Genomic DNA, 22,087 nt, shown 5'->3' with positions numbered 1-22,087 from the left:
AGGGCTTGGCAATTTGGGCTTTTTCATAAGTTTGAGCTTGGCCTGAATAAGCTCGACCTACCTAAATTATAAGTTCTAATAAAACCTCACTGTCGTGTTTCTTCTCCTTATGTTTGGAAAGAGTGCGATGGTGAGATCGAGAGAAGGGGAATTTTGAAGATAAGGTTCTATAATATGATATTCTAAGAGTGATTTGAAGAATTTTAAGACTATGTAAGTGTTATAAACATTTTTCTTATTATTATTTTCCATTTGGTTGTTGAATTTTTTGATGGAAAAAAATCAAGGGTTTGATAAATTTTGAATTTTTGGGTGTTTTTATTGACTATTTAGATCTTTTAGCAATTAGCATATTGCATTCTACTATAGCTACTACCACAATTGCTTAATCAAAGTTCCTGTCAGTGGTAAAGGTAGAGAAGTGCTTGAGGCAAGGATCCCAAGCTTTTATAGTGATTTTTCCAATAGAGGTGACATTAGAGAAAACGATGAAGAGATTGAAGTGGTGAAAGAGTATCCTCATGTTTTCCTTGTGGAAATGATGGGTTTTCCACCAGAGAGCCAAGTAGAGTTCTCTATCAAGTTAATGGTCGGTATTAAGCCAATCTTAAAGGCTCCATACAAAATATCTCCATTAGATTTGGTGGTTAAAGAAGCAGATCAAGGATCTTCTTGAGAAGAGTTTCATACAATCAAGCATATCATCATGGCTTTCGTTGGTGTTGTTTATGACGAAGGATGGGAGTATGTTGTTGTGTATCAATTGCTAATAGCTTAATAAGGTAATAATTAAGAATAAGTACTCTCTATCCTATATTTATGACTTGCTTGACTAGCTTGTAGGTACTTTAATCTTCTTAAATATTAACTTGAGATTGGTATATCACTAATTGAGGGTAACGGGTGAAGATATGGTGAAGATTGCTTTTAAGACTTGGTATGGTCACTGTGAGTTCCTTGTTATGCCATTTGGGTTGACCAATACTCTTATAATATTCATGTACTACATGAATTAGATCTTTAGGCCATACCTGGACAAGTTTATTGTGGTATTCATTAATGAAATCTTGATCTACTTTAAGAGTGAAAAAGAGCACCAAGAACATTTAAAGATAATGCTGTAGGCCTTAAGAGACCATAGGATTTATGCTATGTCATCAAAGTATGATTTTTGGCTCACAGATGTACAATATTTAGGACACATAGTATCTAAGGTAAAGATTGTAGTGGATTCTTAAAAGATTAATGTAGTTTTGAAATAGGAACAACTCAAGTCGATGATCGAGGTTAAAAGTTTCTTAGGGTTAGCCGGCTATTATCAAAGGTTTATTCAAGGCTTCTTACTGATTGCATTGATTATAACTAAGTTATCTATGAAGGATCAACCTTTCATTTGAGATGACAAGTGTAAGAATGCCATTTAGGAGTTTAGTGTTGATCATCCCTGACCTAGAGTATCCCTACTTCGTGTACATCAATCCATTATTGAAGGGATTGGTATGCATTTTGATGCAAGAAGATAGAGTGGTGGCATATGTGTCTTAAAAGCTTAGGACACATGAGGAAAATTACTCGACACATGATCTTGAGTTAGCAGCAGTGATATTTACAATCAAGATATGGTGTCATTACCTCTATGGAGCAGCCTTTGATGTTTATAATGACCACAAAATTTTAAAACACTTAGTCAATTAGAAGGAGTTGAATATAAGACAACAAAAATAGATGGAGTTCTTAAAGGACTATAGTTTTGAATTGAAGTATTATCCAAGAAAGGTGTATATAGTTATCGATGCCTTAAGTAGGAAGACCATGCATATGGCTTATATGATGGTTTATGAGCATTCTTTGCTAGATGACACGACAATAGTAATTAGAGAGGAACCTTTACTCGCCATAACATTGATACAAGCCATGTAAATCAATAATGAGTTTTGGGGTAAGTTGAGAGCAGCTCAACTTAACGGTAGTTATCTCTTAATGGTGAGAGAAGAAATTGAGGCAAATAAGGCTTCTAAGTTTAGGTTTAATGATAATGACTATATGACCTACTGTGATAGGATTTGTGTCGAGTAACCTAAGGATAAGGAAGATGATCTTTAAGGAGGCCCACCAGAGCAAGTATATGATATACTCGATGCCACCAAGATGTACCATGACATAAGGCGAAGATGGCGGTGGCTAAGCATAAAGAAGGATGAGACAGAGTTTGTCACTGACTGCTTAACTTGTCAAAAAATCAAAATTGAGCACCAGAATCTAGCAAGATTATAGGATAGTATCTCCATAGACTTCATTACTGTACTGCTAAGGACATCATCTGAGAATGATGCAATATGGGTGATTGTGGATTGACTCATGAAGTCAACCCACTTTTTAGCTATTAAGATTTCATGCTCTTTAGAGAAGTTGGTAAAGATCAACATTTAGGAGATTGTGAGACTTTATGGGGTGCTTGAGAATATTGTTTTAGATAAGGATCTGAGGTTCACCTTAACTTTATAAAGGTCCTTATAGCAAGATATTTGTATTCACTTGAAGTTTAGTACTGCATATCACCCATGGACGGATGATCAGGTAGAGAGGAATATTCAAACCTAAGAAGATATGTTAAGGGCTTATGCAATTGAGTTAGGTGATAGTTAAAATAGCCATCTACCCTTGGCTAAGGTTTCTTACAATAACAACTATCAATTGAGTATTTAAATGGTTTCAATGAGGCTTTATATAGACAAAAGTATTTATTTTCACTTTGTTAGACAAAATTAAGTAAGCAAAGCTTGATGGGACCAAATTTGGCACATCAGACCATAGAGAAAATTAAACTGATTAAGTAGAAGCTATTGATAGCCCTGAGCATACAAGATTTATATGGATAATAAATAGAGACCACTAGAATTTATAGTTAAGGATCTTGTTTTTCTATGAGTGACTCTGATGACAAGCATAAGAAGGTCTATTTAGGAAAAGAAATTGACTTCAAGATTCTTAAGGCAGTTTGAGAATATAGAGAGAAGTGGTCTAGTCGCTTACAAAATTACTCTACCACCTCACTTGTTAGGTGTTCATGACATGTTCCATGTCTCACAACTAAAGAAGTATCACCCCAACCTATCACACATCATCAAACTGGAAGATGTGAAGCTTCATGAGAACCTTACCTACTAAATGAAGCTAAAGCATATCATAGCTATGAAGGATAAGAAGAAAAAAATGAATATTCAATTATTGAAAGCAGTATAGAAGGGCATGATGCCTAAAGATGCCATATAAGAGATCGAAGAGAAGATACGACAGCAATATCCGCACTTGTTTACTTAGGTATGATTAAGTGTTTGATTGATGGATTGGCCTCTTGATTGATTTAGTTGTTACTTGTTTGATTGCTAGATTGTTGAGTAGGCATTTTGTCTAATTTTAGGGACAAAATTTCTTTAAAAAGGGAGAGTTGTAATATCCTAAAATTAAAAAAGAGAATTTATTGAATTAATTAAAGGTTAAGTTAATTAATTGAGGCCTAAATTGAATTTATTAGAATGGCTTGATAACCTTTGGGTCTAATAGATCCTATATGAGGCTTAGAAAAGGACTTAGGAAGCCATTAGGTCATTTGGGATCCAAATTAATAGGCTTAAGTTAAGGTCCTTGTTCTGTGTCATCCTCTATGGCACATGACATAATGTTTTATGGCTGACACATTATAAGTTTAAATTAAGAGTCACATTCGAAGTCTGAAATAGAAAGAAATAAATAGTGAATGGGAGAGGGACCTTGGAGCTTTGCTAAAGCTTGAAGATTAAGAAGTTTGAATGGTGTTTGTAGTTCTAATAAACCAAGTGGATAAGCTCTGACACGCCTATTTCTTCCTCTCTAGCTCTTTCCCTTCTTTGTTCTTAGACAAGTCTTAGGGAGTCCAAAGATGGGAGGTGACTTTACTTATTTTCTAACTCCACAAGAGCATTTGGACATTAGGTTATGTATCTAACTCTTGGTTTAAGCTAATATGGATGTTTAATGAAGATAATGATGAGTTTAAGCTTAACCTTAATATTAAGTAACTTGATTAATGATAATAGGTTAGTTTAATAGTGTTGTTTAAATTAAAGGGAGGTTAAATAAGCTAGTAGAAGCTAATAATAGGTTTATTTATAACTAAACACACAAATGGGAGTCTTGAGTGTTAACTTATGTTAAGAGTTAATTAATGATGATTAGTCATTAATGTGTTTGATGATAATTGTTGCAAATTAACTACTCATGGAATTGTTATTGGCTTGTTGGAGGCTCCCTTGGAATCCAAAGTTTACTAGTAGGGTGGTAAAACCAATAGTTAAGATAACCGGGAGTAAAATTATAGTAGATGATTATGGTTTGCATGATGAGAGATGGATTAATATGAGCATGACTTGTTTTGTATAAATATGGATGCTAACAATTAGATGACTATGTTTGGAATGAATGATTGACTCTATGGTATGATATCAAGCATGATTATGTTTACTTAGCTATATGAGCATGAGTTTGAGCTTGCGGCAAGTTGAGATTTAATATTATCATGGCATGTCATTGAGCATGTGATGAATGTAAATGCCCCAAAAGGGGATGAATTAGGGTAATTCAAATTTTAAATGAATTGCAATAATGATAAGTAAGATGAAGGAATGAAATCATCAATCACGAGACTTAGATGAGCAGAGCTTAACACAAGTAATTTATTTTGGTTCAACTCCTACCACTTGAGTCTACGTCCAGTCACTAGAAACCTCTTGAGATTTCCAACTATATTACCAAGATTAATTCGGGCCCTTGGTTGCCTCAGTATATCAACAAATTTTTCAATAAGTCTGAAACTCTCCCCCTTATAAGATAATGATAAATCCTTTTAAGCTCTTTGAGCTTAAGTTTTTCTACTTTGAAGATGTAAAATAAGCATAAACAAAGTTTAAAAATAAATTACTACTACTTCTAAACTCTCTTTTAGAGTAGATATATAATTAATGAAGCTCTCTATTAATAAATGATACACAAAAGGTAGGTATATTTTAATGCTTAAATAAATATAGAATGTTCTTGTTGTTTTACATTGTTCCTCTCTTCCTTCAGGTTTCATAAATGAGTCTATTTAAAGTTGAGGATCATAAATGATCCGTTAAACTCATAAATTTTTCATTAGAGGTTGCTTGTGATATGTTTCCTTCTTGCTTTATGTTTCCTCGGATATTCAAGCTTCTCTAAGGTTCTCCAATGGATTAGGTAATGGAACATTGCTTTACGGCAAAGACTTCCTCTTTTATACAATAATGGGTAAAAATATTGAATGCTTCTAACAAAAATTGTTGAAGCTTACATGTTTTGGTATAATAGAAAGCAAGCTCAGTGACTAAATCAAACATGAGCAAAATAGAATAACTTTAAGGAAATAATTATATTTAAATATCATCTAGTAAAGATATAGAGTGAATATAATTGATTTTGGATGAAAAGAAGGATTAAAAGATGAGTTCAGATGACCTTCGAAAGAGATACAAAAAGTAGAGCCAAACGATTCATAATAGTACCAGTGTTACTGTGTTTTAGCACCGATGTTACAGTGATAAACAAACTCTGAAAGAAAGTCATAGCACAGGTGTTGTTCTTATAGTATCGATATAAATCAATATGTAAAAGATGAAGATTTTTAATAATTTTGAGAGAATAAAAATATTTTTAAAAGGATTTCTTAGTATTGATGTTAAAAGAAAATAACACCGAAGTAACATAATCAATCAAATCTCTTTGTAGGATAGAAGAAAGGATAGTATCGATGTTGAATTGTTAGCACATGTGTTGCACAAATTTGAAAAAAAACTTAGTACAAGTGCTAACTAAGTAACACAGGTGTTATCTTAATTCAACTAAAGATAAATAAAGAATAAGATCAATGTTGAATAGATAGTACTAGTGCAAGGAAAAAGATTCGAATAAGAGAGAATCAATTGCACAGGTTTAAATGGATAATACTGGTGTTATAATAAGTAAGACCAGTGTTATAAGAAATACAAAATAATAGAATAGTAAAGATAACTAAGGTAGCACTAGTGTTAACGCTTCCAATATTGATGCTAGCAACACTTAGAAACACTTTAGAACAAGACAACTTTAAGCACAAAGATTATAGTTAAGTATTTGATTGACTAATAAGATAGCATGCCTTCTGTTACGTATAAACTCTTACTTAGTCAGATTTGATTAACATTAAGCCAATTAACTTGGTTTTAGTTAAGAAAGCCTAAAATGCAGAAAACTTATCTTTATTTTATAATCATCAAAATCAGGGTTCAATAATGAATTATATGATCATGGATGGGTGGAAGTTCACCCAATAAAAAGTTAAGGAGATATGCAAATTCCACATGATGTGGCCTCCATTGAGATTTGCCCATAATGGTTGGCAAGCATTAAATAATAGCTCTTAGTATTGTCATCATCCTTAGGAAGATGGCATGAGCCAGGCACATTGCTTACCATTATTAATTTTTCCTACAGGAGATGGTGTGAGCCAGGTAATTATGACACCTTGTAATTTGAGAAGAGGGAATACTTTGTTTGAGAGTGAGTGTGAGAACCTTTAGCTATATAACCCTTTAAAATTTGAGTAAGGCTAATTCTATCACACAGATTTGTCCTATATGATGATAGCCCATGGATTAAGCCAAAAGATATAAGGAAAGTGATAAAATTGGATGCATGATCATGTGAAGCATATAAGATATTATCATACATGATGAGCATATATTGATCTTTAATCTTAAATTTACAATATGCATGCTCCTAATTGCCACTCATTCATTTACTTGAATTTATATGCTTAGTTATTGAGATTTTAACATCTCACTCTTATTATCTAATGCATTTCTAAGTGATGTGCAAGTAAGGGCAAGGGGGAACCCTTAAGTGCTAGAGATGTGTGATAAATCTAGTAACGTCTCTAGTAGATTTTTATGTGTAAAGATTTCCATTATTGCCAACTCTAGGGGTTATGTTGAGCTTTTTTTCATTTGCATATATAGCCTATTTATTTGACTTAGGCATTTTGTTTTGGCCCTAATGTGTTTTTGGTTGAAGGGTCATTAGTTCAAGTGTGTGATTAATATTTGAGTTGAGATTTAAAAAAAATAGGTATTTTTTATGCATGAGATATTCTTAGTATTATAATTTGCATCCTTATTTTGTGATTGATTGGCAATGGAAGGCTAATGGCTAAGGATTAGGGTTGTAGGACACTTGATTGAAGTTAGGAATGTATCATATAAGCTTGTAGTCCTGGGTATCCAAAATTCTCAAATGATACTGGTTAGTGGTAAAGTTGAAGCCATTAATATTTAATTATCTTTATGTGGACAGTTGGATCACCTCAATCGAAGGTTGTAATATCTCCTCTACTAATCACAATTAACTATCAAACTTATGGTAATTAAAAGATTAACCAATTTAGGAGATTATCAAGTTTTAGCTTTCAAATTAAGGGATCCCAAGTTTTCATAAGTTAAAAAGAGTCAAATACATTCCTTAACGCTTAAATCAGAGTAAAATTAAGTTATGGAAGCATGTGATACCTCAGAGGAGTGAAAAAGATTGAAAATAGTTGAAAAACAACTTGTTTGTTGCAAAACAGGGAATTGTGCCATGATTTATGCATTTTGTGCCATAGTGTGTTGTTCTTTGTGCCACGCATCGCAGCTCAAGCGCTATGACATGTTGCACATTTTATGAGAAAAGATTCTGCTGTTATTTAACAACAGAATCAGGCAACTTTTGGCATGCTCTAAATCTCCATCTGACATTTAAATGACATAATCTAGGTGTTTATAGAAAGCTCTTTTTATAAAATAGTTAATGATACGGGTTTCACTTCCAAAACAAGTCACACTAGAAAGTTAGATACTCAAACCCATTTTATAACTTTTCACACATAAAATGGTGTCTAAAATCCATAACAAGTTCCAAAGGCTATTCCTAACACTCAGACCATATTCATTAGACTTAGGACTACTAGTACAACACGTCACATGCACACAATTACTAGTATAACATAAAATCACTCCTTAACCCTTTTTATACCAAAAATAAAAAGGGGAGGTAATTCATTACATGGCATTCAAGAATCAACCATCTTATAATCAAAGTAACATTTTTATACTTACACTAATATTTTAGCCCTATCAACTTAAATAACTCATCATACACAGTTATTTAGGGGCCAAAATACAATTCAAACATTTTAAACAACTTATAGTGCAAGTGTGAACAAAATGCACCCTAGAATTGGTAATGATATTCTATTACACAAAATAAGCATATATTAAAAGTATATAGTAAGAATGTACTAATTCCTAAGCCTCTGGAGTTTTCTCCCTCTTAGTATTAGAGTTAGAGCCTGTAAAGTGTTAAATGAAAGGGGTGAGTTTATCTACTCAGTAACTAAGATAAAACCTATCCTATGCAGTTATATATCAATTACAATTAATTACATGCATATGAAACCAAGTTCTTAAAACATGTTTGTACACATATCATGACTTATCATTACTCATTTGGCTAATTTTTATCTCTTCATAGGGCACATTGTCATAAAACAATTAGACATGTGACCGTGACCTAATATATCAACACAATTTGCCACAACTCAAACATATGACACGTCATATAATTACATAGACAATGATCAACCAACCTTACACCCTTCTTATTTCCTACGACTGAAACCATAGCTATGACACTGAATAGGGCTCCGTTCGTGTGACTAAACTACCCAAGCTTGCTAATTATGAGGTGTGACATAGCCAAAGATCACATGCCTCACTCTTAGACTATGGCTTCCCCTACTCTCGAATCTTTATGGTGTCGTATACCCTAAGCTATTCTCCTCAATCAACTGGTAGAAAAAGCTAGATTCTAGTCCTTCGATAAATTATGAGACAAGGCTATAACCTCATGCACCGAAGGGTAGCCTAAGTACCATATGAATTTTTCTCTACTCCCAATCCCTAAGCGAACTCCTGCCTACTGATCATGCCATGTACGATGTTTACTTTCTATTCACATCTTCATTTATTCATTATCATGATCATCACATTAGGCTCATGACCGTGTACTACCCAAGTGAGCACTAATACTCATTTTCACATACATTCACTATTTTCAAACTCAACAAATACATCTTTATTAGTCTCATTATCAGTTACTCATCCAAACCACATTATAAAGTGTAAATCATTTGACAATCATTTTCACATGTTTAATACACATCAAAGCAATTATGTAAACACAATTTCATTGCATGTTACATCATTCACAAGTCATAATTTTCATGTTAAACACATAATTCACCTCATATTACAATTAACAAACAACTATCTAAAGTAGGATTCTCTCGGTTACATCAAACCTCTTTGAGAGGTCAAAGGTTTACCTCTCAATATTATAACTTCCAAGCTTGAATTTCCAAATTAAATTGGTGTCTAAGAGCTCAATCTACAATTATCAATTCTTTAACTCATCAACATTGTTAAACACACACATTGCAACTCTCATCTTTGACTTTTAGATTATCCAATGCCTACTTTGTATAAGTTTGAGTTTATTCATTAGGTTTATTAACTCTCTTTAATCTGCAATAACATTAATGAGCCATTAAACTTTCGTTAATGGCATTACACTTTTCCAACAACCCTTATTAATGTTATTTTTACATAATAGTGAGGCCCAACTACCAAAAGTGCGAAAACTCAATATATCTAGGTTTAGATACTCTAATATACTCCCATTAACTCTATTTGAGTTAATGGATTCAGACCCATAACTTATATAGACCGAAAAATAATCTCCCACTATCAAAGCCTAACCAAAACTCATAAATGTAGAAAAGATTAGAAGGAATGGAGTTTAAGGCACTTACCTCAAGTGTTTCTAGTTTCAAAATACTCCCAATGTTGTTCAAGATTAAACCCTAGTAGAGCTTAGGTCGTTGGTTCTTGATTTCTACCTCCTTTCATCTAATTTCTGTCTTAATTCGCGACTGATATTCTATAAAAATTGGCAATATGTCGTGGCAAACGTTGCATGCACCACGACGCTTGGCACGGAAAGGTCTCCTCTCGTTTTGATATTTGTCTGTGCATCGCAGCGGACGTGATTTACACTGCGGCATGTGGCACAACAATACTTTATTTTTATTTTCTTCTCCTTCCGATGCCCGGGTGGCTCGAATTTATATCAGACCTACAATTAGGGTTAAAACACAATTGAAACTAGTCATTAAAACTCCCTAGCCACACACCATATCAATCTACTCAATTATCATAATTAAGCTCAGTTAATCAAGGAATTAAAACTCAAAATATTATAGAGGTTTGAGCAAAAAGTTGTGTGTACCAAAAGTTAGACTCCGAGATGTTGTTATGACAGCTTTGCTGTCATAGTTTTTGTGCCATGATGGAGGGCTTGGTTAGTTGTGGCACATGATACAGAGAGTGTTAACCACAATGGATAGTGTCGTGGGCAATAATGGATGCTCTCGATACCATAAGCCACAAAAAAAGGTGAAGTTTTTCAAAAATTGTCTTCTTTGACCTGGTTTTAAAATATTATAAATACTCAACCTTTTTCCATTCTTCCTAAATTCTTTTTTCACTTAGATTACCTTTGTTTCAAGGACCTTTAATACTTGATTTTAAATGTAGTTTTATTTTGGGATTCTATTTATGTAAAGTCTATTCTTTGAGTTATCAAACTAGCCAAAACTTGATCTTATCTTCCTTTAGTATCTTCTTCAGTTAAATAATTGGCTATAAGTATTGTGATTAGTGGTAGTTAATGCCCATGACATTACACATTTGGTCATTCATAATCTTTGGCAGGAAAGATGTCAGGGTTATTCTTATCATTGGAGATACCTATGACGATTTCATGAATGATTCAGACCGTGATAGAAGACAACTGAGTTTTGCTCCAATAGAGAATGGATTTATTCCAGTTTCATTCCATCATCAATGAGCATCTACACCTACCTCAATTCTTCCATGAAATCATCTAATCTTGCTAACCTTGGTTTTGTTGCAGCTTCAGTGTCATATGTGGGTTTTAGTTTTAAACGAAATTATGCTCTGTTTTCTGATTCAGATGTAGGGGCTGATATGGACGACGGTTTTGACCAAAAAACCTAGTCTTCTTCCATGATACTACTGAGGACCTTCATGTTTTGCAGCAGCATGAGGTTCCATTATTACGATCAGCATGGTTTGTTCTTGTCTGCTGGTTGGCTTCTATTTGTTTTTTTAGGTGTAAACTTCTCTGTTTTGAGTCATCATCACTTTGTTCTTGCTGATGAGTTTTTATCCTTGCCATGGCTTATTCATATAAAGCTATGGTTTGTCAAATCCTATGGGAGAAGATATATGAAGATGACAAAGAATCAACTCAGAAGCTTTCTCGCTGCTCTTGAGCTAGACATCTTTGACTAGCTTTTGAAGCAGGTTCTTATTGCTATTTGTGTGAGCTAAAAATTATTTCGTCTGCTAGCTCCATTTAAAGACTGCTTAGGCCTTCTGAAGTTGTTCGAGTTGCTTGTTTGGTCTTTTTATATCTTAGTATTCATTGCTAACTGCCAACACAACTTCAAATCTTTTTAGTTATCTCCATCAGTCAACAAAATTCTGTCTCTCCAGTTGAAGGCTTTAAGTCACATTTTCAGAATATTACTTTTGAAATGTGAAAAGTAAATTCTGAAATTTTGTTCGGATGAGAATCCGGGTGAGACCTTACACTACCACTAATTTATTTTCTTTATAGATAAAAAGAAATGGTATCGTACTTACAATTGTTAACTTGTTATTATGTCGCATTCAAGCATCAATAAATTAAACTTTACGGTCTTCTTCATGTCAGAAAGAAGGCAGGTTGAAGCTGCACGTCTTGGGGTATTATCTCCCTCAATTTAGCTTATGAATCTATTTGAATTTCAATTGAATACAATTGATTATAAAATAATTAATTAATACAATAGATTTTAATTATAATTGATTATAATGTGATTATATTTAAATAGTATTTTTTAGAATTGAATGTGATAAAATTAAAGATGTTTGGGTGATTTAGTCAAAATTAACTTTAGATGTACAAATTATTATAAAGGACATTATTTTTTAAAATGTAAATATTGATAAAATTGTATATAATATTTTTAAATTTGTTGAATTCTATTTAATAAATAAAATATGTTAATGTTAATTTCAATAATAATAAAATAAATTTTGTGAATTTATTGACTAAACAATATGTGCAAATTAAAAAGTAGTGTGCACCTATCAACAATATATTGTTTTTGGTTTTGCTCTTGATCAAGTCTACATATGTTTTTCGGCTTGTTTGTGCTTTTCGGCTTGTTTTATCACGTTTGTATGTTCGAGCTTGTCGTTTTCTTTGGGGTCTGTTTAGTTGGTTTCTTTTGGGTCAGTTTCACCTTATGTTTCGGGGCCTTTAGTTTTTTAATAATGGTCTTTTTTTTTTGTACTGATTTTATTTTACTTTGAATGAAATTTGTCCTTATTTCAAAAAAAAAAAGTGAGAAATGGCTTGCTCATTAATAAAGCTAATAATTTGAGCTAAATTCAATAGATTAGCTTGAACCCGTCAAAAAAAATTTAAAGTTGAACCCAAAAAAATAACATTTTTTTAATATTCGGGTTTATTCGAGCAAAGCTCGATTTGGTTTGGGTTTGTCCCGAATATCAAAATAAAAAATAATATTTTTAAAAAATAATAAAATACAATAAATATTATTAACTCTTTAAGTTTTATATCATTTTATATTAAAATACTATATATTTGAGTACATTACTATAGTTATTTTTTAAAAAAATAAAAATATTTATATTTTTATATTTTTATTATTTTTAATCAACAAAATATCTCAAAATAATATTTAAAATATATTTTAATATTAATTTTATATTTTAAGACCCAATTATTTTAAAAAAAAGTTTTGAATCCTATACATAATTTCAGTATACAAAAAAATATTTTACATTTTTTATAAAATAAGATAATTAATTTTAAGGAAAAATTAAATTAAAAATAATTTTAAAAATAAAATTTGAGCATGTATGAATTCTCCACTCTATTACTAAATAAACATAATAAATAAAATAATATCCTTAGATAATTATTTGATTATCATCCACACCAAACTTCATTAAAAATAAAGAATAAACTAAAATAAATACTCTTTGTATGCAAGGATTAAACAATATAAAAATTTAAAGAAAAATAATTTTAAAAAAATAGTATTTTAGTTATAATTAAATGATTTTGTTTTATATAATATAATAATGACTATTTTTCTCATTTCTTAAAAATTAAAAGTACATTGTACCTAAAAGTTATTAAAAAAAATTGAATTAATCAATGCAATAATTCTAAGTTAATGGTTTATCTGTGATCGAATTCATAACAATTTGATCACAATTAAAATAATATAATTTAATAATGATATATAAAATATGTATATGTGACCATGATAAAAGTAATATTTAAACAATTAAGATATTGATTTACTAGTAAAGAAAATATTCATGAATAAATTACACATAATATAACAAAACAATAATAAAGTTACTTAAGTATAAATTTCATAAGTTGTTTTTTTTATTTTTTTAATTCAAAAAAATATTTTATGCTTAACAGAATAATTTAAAAATTAAAATTAATTCAAAAAATAAAGAAAAATATTTTTAAAAAGATTCAAGTATTTAAGCTGGTCCAAATAAACTTAAAGGTTAAAGGTATTAGGGCTCTAAGCTTGATTATATAGGTCAAAAGTTATTTCTTTCATTATCGAAGCTTCTGACCGGAGTTGATTTTGTTTTTTTACAAAATTCAAATTAATTTTCAAATGTTTGAAAGAAAGCATGAAGTATAAATTTTACATATGAAATGCAAATAAAAATAAAACATATTTTTTGAGGAGTTTGATCTTAAAAAAAATATAAAGCACTTTTAGTCTTTTAGATGTAATCATTATTTTTTTTAAATGCCTCTATTAATAGTGATTTTATATTTACTATAGAATGTTTAATAGAAATAAATATAGAAAGCTAAAGTTAATTTAAAAATAAGTAACTACTTTATTAAAAGGTGGTATTTAATTAAAAAAATTTTATATTTTTTAATGAATGAAGTAACACGTAACACTAATATTTTTAAAAGATAAAAAGTAGATTTCGTTGAGAAACTTTCTCCTTTAATGTGTTAAAAACAAAAGGTAGACGTTTTCTTTACACACAAATGGATTGAGATTCAAATGCTCAAATGGTCAAACATGTTATTTTTAGGATATCTCTACCACCTTTATTTGGTACAATTGTTTTATAGTATGATAAACTTATTGTCCAATAAAAAATACTTCATTTTCAGTTCCTCAAACATTTTACTGGGCCCGTTTGTTTAGAATTTAAAAATAAATAATTTTTAGATATTTTAAAAATTTTATAAAAAAATTAATTTGTAAAGATTTTATAGGAAACAGGCATTATTTTATATTTAATTACAATAATAAAAAAGTGATTATTTGTTAGTTATTTTTAAACTTTATAATATCTATTTTATTTTTTTCTTTATAAAAAGTATTTATTATTATATTTTTTAAAAATTTTATGACATCTTTAGATCAATTTCAAAAATTACTCAAAGCAACTTCTTAAAATAATTTGAAATATATTTTTTTAAAATTTTGATTATTTTAAAAAGTTTAAAAAACATCTTAAAAACTCACAAAATAATTTTTTTTCAAAAATAAGTAATTTTTTTATAAAATAAACTAAAACAGATAGGCTCATTCACTAATTCATGCTTAAAATGTAAAAGTTCCATCTTACATATATAAAAGGATTTTTCTATTCAATTTTCATCAAAAAAAAAGTCAAGCATATACTCCCTCTATTTTTATTTATAAAAAAAAATTATTACTTTTAACTTATTTTTTTATATAAATAAAATTATATTTTTAAATAAACATTTATTGTAAATTTTTTAAATTATTTTTTATAATTTTATCATTTATAATTATAAAAAATAATTAATGAAGAATATTATAATTTAATTTTTTTATTTTCGAACATAATTAATTTTTTAAAATTGTATGATTTTTTTTTCTCTCGCAAATAAAAAGTGGGGGAGAACTTGTTACAATCCAAAAAGAAGACATTCAAACATTAACCCAAAGAATAGGTTAAAATTACCGAGGCAGGGTGACTCAGCGAAAAATCGACCGGAAAATCCGAATGTGAAGGTAAACAAACACATGGAAAGACAAGTCCACTTCAACTCTTGCCTCTTTCTTCGCAAATTATCCACTCAGGCTTTCACTTCACGCTCTCTTTCTCCTTCACTCTCTGCACAAACCCTCACATACCCTTTTGCCTCGTCTCAATTTCATTCCCGTTTGAATGCACTGAGCACAGCAATATCATCGTATTCGAAGATTTGACCCTCGCATCATGTATTTATCAGAGAAGCCTCGCCCTATCGATTTCTACAAAGAAGAAGGGAGCCGAGATATGATGATCGAGGTTGTTTCAAATGGCGAACTCGCTCCTCCTCACCAACAACCCCCACAACATCAAATGATTCTTGGCGAGAGTAGTGGTGAGGACCACGAAGTTGAAATCAAGGCTCCCAAGAAGCGTGCTGAGACTTGGGTTCAAGACGAGACTCGGAGTTTGATTGCCTTTCGCCGTGAGATGGATGGGCTTTTCAATACATCCAAGTCCAACAAGCATTTGTGGGAACAAATATCGGCGAAGATGAGAGAGAAGGGGTTTGATCGCTCGCCCACTATGTGCACGGACAAATGGAGGAATCTGTTGAAGGAATTTAAGAAGGCTAAGCACCAGGATAGGGGAAGTGGTTCTGCTAAGATGTCGTATTATAAAGAGATTGAAGAGATTCTCAGGGAGAGGAATAAGAGTATGCAGTACAAGAGCCCTACACCTCCTAAGGTTGATTCTTATATGCATTTTGCAGATAAAGGTATTCACGGTTTTCATCCATTGCTTTTGTGGGTTTTCTTGATTTTCTGTGGTTTTTAAGCTGGATAGTTTGTCACATGGAAGAAAAAGCAGGGTTGCTGATTTGTGTACTGTTAGAGAACTTGGGCGTATTGTTAATTTTAAGAAAAAAAAGAACTAGGAAGTATTTTTGCTTCTTGTTTTATAGAATGGGTATAATGCAACAAATCACTGCCACTGCCCTGTTATAACAGTTGAATTGTCAAATAGACTGCATTTTCTGAGCTCCAACAAGTTTTGTTGGAAAAGAAAGGCATCTTAATTATATGATTGGTTGAATTCCATTTTCAGAATATCTGCCTTATCTAGGTAGCTCAGCTAATTTTCAGCTGAAATTGTAAGAAGTGAACTAAAAAAGTTTTCAACAAGTTCCCTTCATACTCATTTGTATCTCCTAGTGTCATTGCTTCTCTAGCCAATTTTTTGCATTGTTCCAAATGTACATGTCTATGATGAAAATTATATGATATGGTGAATCTTTTGTCTGTATAATTAGATTTGTCCTTTGTATCCACAAGATTATGCTCTTCATGCAAATTATTATGATCATGCCATATCAACATACATTGAATGGACTGTCGTCTTTCACTCTTTTTATTGCTTTGTGGAACAGAAAACTGAAGGACTAAAGAAGATGCCTTTTGTATCATCATAATTAAGTTGTCCTTATTTGTATTTTCAATTGCTTATCCTCCACCAGTGAATATTACGTGGCTGACTATGGGCCAACTAACAACTTTTAGTTACTCTTGCCTGGTATAACTTTAGAATGTTGCTTTTGATGTCCCATTCACTTTGGTTGATATACAACCCTTCAATGGGAAGCCTCTCCTTACCTTCAGTGATCTTTAATTTCATCAACAACAACAAGCCTTTTCCCACTAGGTAGGGTTAGCGATATAGATTACACAATGCTATTGTATTCTATCATCAACCATGTCTTTGGGAATGTTGTTAACAATGAGGTTTCGTTCAATAACTTTTGTGAGTATTCTCTTTGACTTTCATCTGCTCCTCTTTGCAAAACTCAAGACCATCTATTCTACTCTCTTCTTCGATGCCTCCCTCAACTTTTTCTATACATGTTCAAACCATGTCAAATAATTTTTTACCATCTTCTCCTTAATAGATGCTACACCCACTTTTTCTCATATATGCTCATTATGAGTTTTTTCTTTTTGTGTATGTTTCGCATATCCATCTCAACATTGTCATCTCTACTGCACTAACTTTATACTCTTGTTATTATTTTAAAGCTCAACATTCACTACCATATAACATGACTGATCTTGTAGTAGTTTGATAAAACTTCCCTTTAAACATATGGATTTTCTTTGCATATGATTTATGGCATATAATGCTCTAAATCTCAGTAATATAATGGCTTTTTGATGTGATTTTCTTCTTAACCTGGAAAACAATGATAACTTGTACAAAAATCTTGCTCCAAACTCATTCCATACCTGATGTCTGCCCAGTCAAAAGTTTACCATTCTGTTTATGAACAGTGAATTGACTGCTTATGTGGCTGTGCAGGTATTGATGATACTAGCATCTCTTTTGGCCCAGTTGAAGGTATGTCAATAGAATTCAAGTGTTAGGTTCCTGCTTTCTACTGTATAATCTGATTAGTTGTTTCCTTGGGTTTTTCATATTTGATTATCTAGGGTGATTTTGTTTTAGTTACAATTTAATTGTACTTTCAAGTATAAGTAGAAGAAAATGTCCACAACATCAATGTCAATCACACTTGTAAATTTTAACTGCTTGTTATAAATACCTATGCATTGACAGAAAGTTAACTGCTACTATAATGTTTTAGCATATGGTTTTTTTCTTGTCTGGAAAGTATTTGTGCAGTGATAGGAATAATAGGACAAATAATGAATTGCACTTTTTTACTTCATATGGTATCTAGCAATGTTCTTATTGCTTTATTTGAGCCAAAAAAACAAAAAACAAAAAGCCAATCGTGATGCAAAATTGCAAGTGATATCAGAAATCCTTGAACCATTTTTTTTTTTTCTTTATAGGTTTTTCATTTTTCTGTCCGAGATCCATACAGGGACTTATTTGATTTTAAGTCAATAAAAGCATTCAGATGCTAAAAATTGTTTTTTAATTCATGGATTTAATTTTCTGGGATTATCTGAGGCTGCTACAATTTATCATTCATTAGTTTTGTAACTCAGCTTTTAATGTTGTATAAGTGATTAAAAGCATTTGAAAAAGTGATTTCACAACATTAAAAGCATTTGAATGCCAAATATTTTTTTAATCCATGGATTTAGTGTGCTTTTGATTTTCAGTTTACATCTGGCAAAAGCACATTTAGGGGATCCAACTATTTGTTGGATTTGGCAAAAGTATATCCTAGATGTGGTTTGAATGTGCTTTTGAGGGTTACCCAAACAGGCCATTAATTTTCTGGGATTATCTGAAACTACTACAATTTATCGTTGATTAGTTTTGTCACTTACATGAAAATTCATGTACAGTTCAGCTTTTAATGTTGTAAAAGTGATTATCAATGCTTATGAAGAAGTGCTCATTGCAAGATATTTAACTTACAAGTTTCTGAAACCATTTTAGACCTTTAACCCATTCATTATGTTTTGTAGCACATTGTTAGCAGTTGGCTCTTTATAATTTTCATAATGCTAACAATCCCAGCTTTCAGCAGCTGGGAGACCAACACTCAATCTTGAGAGGCGTTTGGATCATGATGAACATCCTCTTACCATTGCTGCAGCTGATGCTGTTGCAGCAAGTGGAGTGCCTCCTTGGAATTGGAGAGAAACTCCTGGAAATGGTAAGCTATGCGTAGATTCCTAGTTTGACTTTTGCTCAATCACCAATGAGAGAAGAGAAAAACTGAAAAAGCATGAGAAGCAGAAACAGATGAGCTTTGCACGACACCAAGCATCTTTAATTAGTATCTGATGACTGGGCATTTCAATTACTTATCGTTCCATTTTGTTTCTTCTTAAGCACACTATATTTGTACGAGAATATTGGAGAAATTGTTCTAAAGCCTTAGACATTGGACCCTTTTTTGGAGGAAAAATTCACATCACTTTCTTCCTCCTTTTTCTTTGGGACATTATCTTCTTCTGCTTCTTTATGGTTGCAGGTGGGGAAGGTCAATCATGTTGTGGGAGGGTTATATCAGTCAAATGGGGTGATTATACGAGAAGAATAGGTATTGATGGCGCATCAGATGCCATCAAGGAAGCAATAAGGGCTGCTTTTAGGCTGAGAACTAGACGTGCGTTTTGGTTGGAGGATGAAGAACAGATAATCAGAAGTCTTGACCGTGACATGCCTTTAGGAAATTACACTCTTCACCTAGATGAAGGTATTTTAGGCTCAGCTTATTCTACTAGCATGTGATTTATTTGTGCAATTTTTTCTTGAGGAAAAGTTGGCTGAGGGTTTATCAGGCATAATCACCTCGTACCTGCATAAATGCACGTGCTAATAAGTGCATTCTTTTGTAACTTGTGCACGCACAAAATGTTGATGGCTGGGGTACAGAAGAGAGTGAAATTGTAATGGAACTGTGTTACTTATCCAACATGCATTGATGTCAGGCCTTGTTTAAGTTACATAATGCATCTTGATGAACAGAATCATTTGTATACCAGCCAACAGTTGGAAGTTAGTTTCGACGTCATGTTAAGCCTGGATAAGCGCCTTAGCAAGTAGATGGGTTTAGATCTTCATTATCTGAGACCCTAATTCAGCAACAACCCCCATGTACTTTACATGCTTCCTTTTTAATAAGTAACCTTTTTAGTATAAATGTTTGGAACAATATCCATGGGGCCACCCCTAAGGTTTGGAAGTAGTTCATTAATCTTTCATTGCTTCATCATTGAACTGGTGGATTTCATATGGCTGGTTCTTTGTTTTGTAATTGCAAAATAACAAGAGTCAGTTACTGATTCCTAATGAAGCTTCCCTATTCAGATTAATCATTATAGCTGTTAATATCCTATTAATAACAAGTACCTATAAATAAGAGATATATTGTACCTAAGCTGATCCTGATTCCTAATGAAGCTGCCCTATTCAGATTGACTGACTGTGTTCTCTCTTTTCTCTCACCTCTCTGTCTCTGTTCTTTTCTTTCCCTCTCTTTCATTCTGTGTTTTCCCTCTAAATACCACAACATCCTTACTCAAAGCTTCGAAGAGATATGACAAGATTGGCTTTACATAAGCCTGCTTGGGGGTTATAACCGCAATATTCAGCAGCCAGGGAAAAAAATATGATGCTAAATGGTTTCATACTCATTTTCCTTCTTATACTGAAAGTATGTAACAGTATGTTTTCTGTAACCTTAATAATTATGAATGCAGGAATGGCCATTAAAATATACCTCTATGATGACTCTGACCATATCCCTGTTTATGAGGATAAGATCTTTTACACTGAAGATGATTACCGTGATTTCCTGACACGTCGGGGCTGGACATGTCTGAGGGAAGTTGATGGCTATAGAAACATTGAGAATATGGATGATCTTCGACCTGGTGCCATATATCGTGGTGTGAGTTAAGGGCTAGTTCATGGTATTTGCCAAGTTTTTGTAATGCTGTTTATGTCCTGTGGCCTAGGAAAATGGATTAAACCCTGAGCCCAAATGCTGTTCCCCTTAAGCCTTGACATGTCTGTGGATATGCATTTGTAATGACATCATATTTTTGACAATATCTGTATAGGGTCATTTTTCACCCATTACTTCTAAATCCTCATATGATGCATCCGGATACATGAGCTCTTTTTTTTAACGTGCGTGCGTGTGTGTGTTTTTCTTAATAATGACATGCTACCCAAGTCGGGAGTCTTCTGTCATCGTTGTTGCCTTTTTATGGATGAAACTTTCGAAATTTTGACTCGGCAGGACTTCTCAGTGTAGAGGGCAGAACCTTGTAACTCGGGTCCGTGATGGCCGACAGGACGCAAGCTGTATTAGCAGTCGCTTCTTACCCCCAGCAGGCTGGTCACCTGTTGAGCTTGTTAAGAAATTCAGAAGCATTGAGTGCAGGTTAGAGTTCATGTAACTCAACCAGTATGTATGGTGCATTTGTGCGTGGATTCTTATTGAGAGCTTAATCTGGAAGCAATTAAACTGAGTACATGAATGAGGAATTTGGGGTGTCTGTTACTCTCTACTGTCTCCTCTAATGCCTAAAATCTCAACTTTTTATTTGGAAGAATTAGATGAAGTTTCTGTGGCTATTAACTGAAATGAAGGGCCAAGATTTTAGGCATTAGAGGGGGCAACAGAAATGACCGCAGATACTTCTGCCAATTAGCATGTCTGAAGTCTGATTCTTTTTTTGTCCTCCTCCTTCTCCTCCTCGTTCTTCTTCTTTGGGTCTCGATCCTTCTCTGTCAGTGACATTGCTCCTGGCAATGATTTGATCATGCTTGCGTGTTTTAATTCCTTCTTTCTTGTAGCAAGGGAGAAGGGGGGGTAGACCAAAACTGTCTATTCTCTTAGTTGAACAAGGCGGTTCAAATTTATAATTTTTAAATATAATAAGTTCTTTTTTTTTTTAACAGTGACAGTCAAAAGACTTCGTTTATTTTAGTTTCCGCATCCATTAAAATAAAATATTATCAAAAACATAAAATTGAAATAATAATATTATATAGGGATGCTCCTCTGCATGTTTTGTGACCCATGTTATGCTCTGATACCACGTTGTCACGGCCTTGGAACTCCCTTCCCTTGAACCGTGCCGGCCTTAGCTTGATCCCTCTCTTGATCTTTGCTAAGTCAGCCGAATCCCACAAATAGGCAAGGAGGCTAAGAGAGCTAGATGCACAAGTAGAGAGTAGAGAGCTTGAGTGAATGAACTTTAAGAGCTTTTACACTAAGCTTGAGTGAGTTACAAATGAGGGATGATGGGGTATTTATAGGCCTCCCCCTTTCTCTAGAAAATTCCCACCTCCTTAATGGACGGTTGGGA

At 32.5% G+C, this 22,087-nt stretch overlaps 1 protein-coding gene across 2 annotated transcripts; it reads left to right on the top strand.

The window, feature by feature from the left end:
- The first annotated feature begins 15,357 nt into the window (after positions 1 to 15,357).
- Positions 15,358 to 20,882, top strand: LOC129309208 (trihelix transcription factor GT-1-like). Of its 2 annotated transcripts, none has more exons than XM_054950644.1 (5): positions 15,358 to 16,065; positions 17,640 to 17,678; positions 18,787 to 18,915; positions 19,237 to 19,461; positions 20,468 to 20,882. In XM_054950644.1, exons 1-5 carry the CDS (start codon positions 15,534 to 15,536, stop codon positions 20,665 to 20,667), a joined length of 1,125 nt encoding a protein of 374 aa, XP_054806619.1. In that variant the 5' UTR covers positions 15,358 to 15,533; the 3' UTR covers positions 20,668 to 20,882. The 2 variants fall into 2 exon arrangements, with proteins under 2 accessions (XP_054806619.1, XP_054806618.1); XM_054950643.1 differs by having other exon boundaries at positions 18,784 to 18,915.
- Positions 20,883 to 22,087: the final 1,205 nt, after the last annotated feature.

This window comes from Prosopis cineraria, unplaced genomic scaffold (genome assembly GCF_029017545.1).
Source record: "Prosopis cineraria cultivar Desert tree isolate PC_DT_omini unplaced genomic scaffold, ASM2901754v1 PC4, whole genome shotgun sequence".
Lineage (NCBI taxonomy): Eukaryota > Viridiplantae > Streptophyta > Magnoliopsida > Fabales > Fabaceae > Prosopis > Prosopis cineraria.
The sequence above is the reverse complement of the archived record's forward strand: the minus strand, read 5'-3'. Positions and strand labels throughout refer to the sequence as shown.

What these genes read in the sequence shown, in the direction of transcription:
- LOC129309208 (XM_054950643.1), top strand. Translation starts at nt 15,534, where the DNA reads ATGTATTTATCAGAGAAGCCTCGCCCTATCGATTTCTACAAAGAAGAA. An exon ending in TATGCATTTTGCAGATAAAG is followed by an intron (nt 16,066 to 17,639) that starts GTATTCACGGTT and finishes GTGGCTGTGCAG; the next exon opens with GTATTGATGATACTAGCATC. An exon ending in GAGAGAAACTCCTGGAAATG is followed by an intron (nt 18,916 to 19,236) that starts GTAAGCTATGCG and finishes TTATGGTTGCAG; the next exon opens with GTGGGGAAGGTCAATCATGT.